Here is a 5,659-nt window from a genome sequence, read left to right on the forward strand (position 1 = left end):
CCACATACGTGTGATTCGTGATCGAAATTTTTTTGTCTTTCTTCATTCACTACCATACAAAGTTTCTCCAAAATAAGGTCCCGTGGGGTCCACCAGAAGGGGCGTGAGTCTGCTCTCTATAGGCCTACAATACACAAATATTCTGATTAATTGTAACAAAGTTAAAGTGGTGTAGTTTGTAGTCCTTAGAACCAGGAACTCAGTAAGCAGTTCCCTCGTCTCAAAGTCAACAGGTTTTTTAAATTGGTTTTCAGTTAAATGCCTGAACTAAGGTCTGTGGTTACTACAGGCTTAAGATATCAACACCCTTTGTTCTGTGACATAAAATTCATCATTAAATGTCCCACAATTCATTTATAAAGCGCTTATGTGTCTTGAAAATGGCGTTTGGTAACAAGTGGCTAAATGTGAAGTTCACATTAAATGTCAAAAAATCACTTACTAGTCCGTCTTTAGTTGCAAAATATTCCAACTCTAACTTTACAACTTGTAGATTGACCAGTTTATAGTCATATAGTAGTAAGATGTTTAGTGGCGGCGACGTTAAAGTCATGTGACCACAATGCAGTCCGTTTCTAGTGATTTAATTTATGCTTCAAAAAATCCCCTCAAAAAGGGGTTTTAAAAGTTCATCTGTGAAGATTATCTTGCTGAACAAAACGTATAAGTACCATAAACTTGTGTTTGTCACAGAGCTTATTTTCAGCAATATTCAAAAAGCCAATGGAAAAATTCCATTGGCTTTTTGTTGAGGGAACCAGATGACCAAAAGTCATCTCATGACACTTTCCAAAATGCTAATTTTTAAAATGAACTTTATTGAAAAACAATCAAATATACAAGCACATCAGACAGACATGTACTAAATATAATGGAACAGAAAAACAAGACATTATCATAAATAGTGACTGCAAATTGAATCTGCTTGGGGTTGAAAAGGTAAAAGAAAAAAAGGTACTAAACACATATTTCATATTTGAAAAGGTCTTTTTTTCTTATAGTTCTTAGTTTTCTTACTTTTTTTCAGTGCCAGACTTTTAATATTCTTTAAATTCGCACAGGAAACCTATAAGGTTTCATAAAGCCTCAATTTTGCTATCATCATTAATTCTACACAATATATCATTTTCCAGTCGAGCCCAGAAAGTGATCGAGTGTATACAAATGTAAAATAAATGTGAAATAACGATTCTGGTTCACCACTTCCTGGTAAGGCCTACAAAAATACATCATCGCCAAAAAAACAAAAAAAAATCTAATCCACGGGCACCAAAAAGCTGCACAGAGTGAGACCTCCTTCTTGTCTGCGCCTCTCTGATCAGCTTTATTAAAATAAAAGTGTGGAAAACGTCATTTCTGCCCAGTGCGCGTGCTCTGATGTGACATAATGGAACGTGCGAGCCTAGAAAAGCTCGAGGCGGCGCGAGCGGGCACACAGTACAGTCAGGTCCGAGCAGAGCACTGAGGTGTCACAACGTTAATGAAACAGGACATATTTCATTGAGCAGTGCCGTTTGTTCCTGTGGTTATGGGCTGGGCTCCGTTCTGAGGGAGCGCCGAACACTTCGACTTGTCATTGCGAAACGGAAATAATGATGAAGAAGGATATTAACTTGAGCCTGGCGGACGACGCTGACCTCAAGCCGCATCTCCGCGACGCCGAGAGCCTCCTCAGCTCCCCGGACCTGGGGCTGCTCAAACTGGCCTCCCCGGAGCTGGAGCGGCTCATCATCCAGTCCAACGGGATGGTCACGACGACGCCCACCAGCTCCCAGTTCCTCTACCCGAAGACGGTGACGGACGAGCAGGAGTTCGCCGAGGGCTTCGTGAAGGCGCTGGAGGACCTGCACAAGCAGAACCAGCTGAGCGGACCCGGGCAGACGAACAGCAGCCTGGACCTGGGCGCCAACATCGCCCCGGTCACCATCCAGCCGGATCTACCTGTGTACACGAACTTGAACAGTTACGGCAGCGGGCCGCTGGAAACCACCGTCAACTACTCCACAGAGACCGTCCCTTTCCCGCCTCCTCCGTCGCATCATCTGGGGGCAGCCCCGCCGCAGCCCGAGCTCTCTCGGGTCCAGCCGCTAAAGGAGGAGCCTCAGACGGTCCCAGACGTGCAGAGCTTCGGGGAGAGTCCGCCGCTGTCTCCCATCGACATTGACTCACAGGAGCGCATGAAAGCCGAGAGGAAGAGGCTGCGGAACCGGATTGCAGCCTCCAAGTGTCGGATGCGCAAACTGGAGCGGATCTCCAGGCTGGAGGACAAGGTCAAATCTCTGAAAAGCCACAACACCGATCTGGCCTCAACGGCGAGCCTGCTGAGGGAGCAAGTGGCCCAGCTGAAACAAAAAGTCCTCACCCATGTCAACAGCGGCTGCCAGCTGCTGCCACACGAGGTCCAGGTGCACTAGTCGGAGGACATGACCTGCAGTTGGGCTACTGACCAGCATATAAGCTTCATGGACTTGTTAATGTTGGTTTTTCTGTATGTAGCCCAGATGTGTGCCGTTCCTAGGGGAATGATTGCCAGGCCGCGTAGGCCAAACTGTACATTAATAATCGTCTGTTTCAATTGCTTTGAACATCGGCTAAGATATCATCATACCTGGTAGAACACAGTTTATGATACTGTGTGATGAGACTCTCCCGCTCTGATCGGCCATCAGACAATACTGATAAGTTGCATTTTTATTAAGTGAAAGCAATTTCCAGGATCCACATCTCCACAGACGCCTCCGTCCGGTGGAGATGATTCAACAGTATTAATCACTCGATTTTTAAATAAACAGTCGCCAATTGGTTTATTGGGTTTATGCCGAAATGAAGAGCGTTACACTTTAATATATTCGATGATTGAAATCCTGTTCTACCTCGTATTTTGTTTACTGGTGCTCAAATCAACATTAAACTGCAATTTTTTTTGCAGGAATTTGGTCATGAGATTTCCTGATGAGAGAAGGCACTTACTTGGTGCTATGTGCTCACCTTTAATGACAAAGGGGATATATCTAGATTTTTTTTTTTTTTCTGTAAAAATGTTTACAGACTGGCTGTTTCTGTATACAGTCTCAAACATGGACCAAACAGATTTTCAGTATTTGTACAGTGATATGCACACATGTGACACAGATTAATATATGAGGACTTGGTCCACACACCCACATTTGATATGACACAGATAATCTACATATATGGACTAATCACCATACATTTCTGGAACAGTTTGCATGTTGTTGACATACTCGAATGTTGCCCACAGCTGGGTGTCAAAGGGTGCAATTAATCAGTGTTTATTAACTTCAACATTTACAAACACATGTATTTATCTTTTCATTTTATTTTTTACTCTACTGTGTCTCTTATTCAGTGTGTTCTTGGTTTAATGTTACGAGTGGTAGCCTTTTTTGTTGCACTGACTGTTGCTGTCACTTCTAGCCTACAGTTACTTGGCTGTATGCTGCTGTGTTCTGAATTAAATGCTGCTGGCAATAAACACTGTTTCCTCTATTTTGGTGAAACTCTCATTTGCATGCATGTTGGCAGAAACATACTGAAGGTCCAAGTCATTGTGTGCAAAACTGACAAAATGAAACCATTAGTTTAAAGAGCATGTTCAGTTTAATTAACGTATGCCGGCACAACACTGACACCATAACTACAACTAAAAGTGAATAGTGTCATTATAGTACATTTATAGCTTCCTCCTCTGATGGAGATTGAATTAGTGAAGCCAGTGTTGTGTAATAACAGTATTTGGGAGCATATGTGCATCCCTCTGGTATCTTTCTCCCTCTGCTGGTTAATTGGGAAATTGCAAATGATGTCGCTGCACTGTAAGTTGAAGGGACATTTTGTTGAACATGTTGGGACCTTGAACAACTCCAGGAGTGTCCAAAGGAAAATAAGGATATGTTTGATTTCAGTCGTCGCTTAACAGACATCAGATTAAAGTGTGATGGTGGACTATTAATGATTTATTTGAGATATTATTTATTACTCAGCAGTGCAGAATTAAATCTGATTAGGTGTTGTTCCCTGATCTCCAACCTATGATATTATCAAACGACAGGTCCTTTAGATCAGGATTACACCAAAATATTGGTTCTATCAGCCTTTCAATAAACGCTGTCTAGCCTTTGTTAATAGCAGTCAGTATCATATGATAAGCAGGAGGCTCCTGTTTTTATCACAGTTAAAAACATTTGAGCTGTAGAAAGTCCTTTTCATGTCCTTTGTTCAATTATGTTATTGGTCAGTTATTGTATATCCCATAGTTTTCCCATTAAATAGGTGTGGTGTGTGATATATAACATCTGTTACTCTATAATATGCAGTATATATGCATACTATTTTGGTTTTCCTTTCAAATGATGGTCTAGATATACAATATATTTTTAAACTTAATAAGATAAAAATCATTGAAAAATCTCATGCCCAGCGGCCTTATAGAACCATACAATATAGCAGGGGAATGGAGGAAATGAATGCCCCCAACGGACAATAATTTGTAATATTTTTGCCTCTAAATAACTTCCACAAAAAGCTGTGAAATGTGGGAAAAGAAATGCTGCTTTGGGTTTATCGACCTCTGAGTAAAAATATACATAAAGGACTTGCTGATTGTTGCAGCAGGGAACAAAAATAATAAGATAACTGCTGTCAGTATCTCTGAGCCTGAGGCAGGAATACATTAGATTTTGACAAATCGTAGCATAACTAACAGTAATGACAGCGATACAGTCCACCATCTGAAGCCTGCTCTGTCAGTCGTGACTTCATTTTCTTGGCTTAGATGATGACTGACTTGTTTGGAACAATCTAATGTCGGGGTTTTCCAAAACAGAAGCTTAATGATGGGCCATGGGCAAAAAAAACCTATTGCCTAATTGACTGGCTTCCTGTGCAGACTGTCACTCTGCTGATCTCAGATTATGAAATAAATAAATAAAATAAAGGATAATTTTTAACCTTCTCTTTGCCTACAATTTATAGCTATTTGATCTAACCTATGGATAATTAATCTACCAAAATATAAATCTGTGGAAACCAACATTTAATCACATTCTCAAATATATGAGGGCCATTAAAAATTGACTTGAACAGCAAGGTTCTGAAGTCCTTCGCTGTCCCTTCTGAGACATACTGACTTAACTTTGGCACTCTGCATTTTTCTTTATTATACACGTCTACATCCCAGCTTCACAATTGTTAGAATTTTTGACAAGCTGCTGTTTGTTGCACAAAATATCTTTTCATTGTGTGACTTTGTTTTCATTTCCAAGTGAAGAGTGAAACAGTGACATCTTGAGGCTGTCGGGGCGAGAAGCAGTCAAACATTTGCCACCAGAACGACAGCTTCACTGCTGAAACTGAAACATTTCATTATTTTGAATAATTGTGGATTTCAACGTTACAGTCTGAGTTAAAAACAACACTTAAGATGCAGCAAGTTAGCGCATATCTTGAATATCAGTTAATTTTAGTAATGTGAAAAAAAAGAGTAAAAAGTCTAAAGTGTTTCCTCCAAAATACCGTATAAAGAAGCAGAAAATCAAAAATTGTCCCTGAGTGCAGCAGTTGAGTTAATGTACTCTGTTACAGCAGCAGTGCCCATCTCATCCCCAACAGCACAAAATCTTCAAAAACAAGAATCAAC

General features: G+C 40.8%; 1 protein-coding gene across 1 annotated transcript; it reads left to right on the forward strand.

Moving 5' to 3' along the window:
* Positions 1 to 897: 897 nt before the first annotated feature.
* LOC311258919 (transcription factor JunD-like) lies at positions 898 to 3,510 on the forward strand. Its single transcript, XM_084355624.1, has one exon. The coding sequence runs from the start codon at positions 1,593 to 1,595 to the stop codon at positions 2,412 to 2,414; it is 822 nt and encodes a 273-aa protein (XP_084211750.1). The 5' UTR covers positions 898 to 1,592; the 3' UTR covers positions 2,415 to 3,510.
* Positions 3,511 to 5,659: the final 2,149 nt, after the last annotated feature.

This window comes from Pagrus pagrus (genome assembly GCF_965226575.1).
Source record: "Pagrus pagrus genome assembly, chromosome: 6".
Taxonomy (NCBI): domain Eukaryota; kingdom Metazoa; phylum Chordata; class Actinopteri; order Spariformes; family Sparidae; genus Pagrus; species Pagrus pagrus.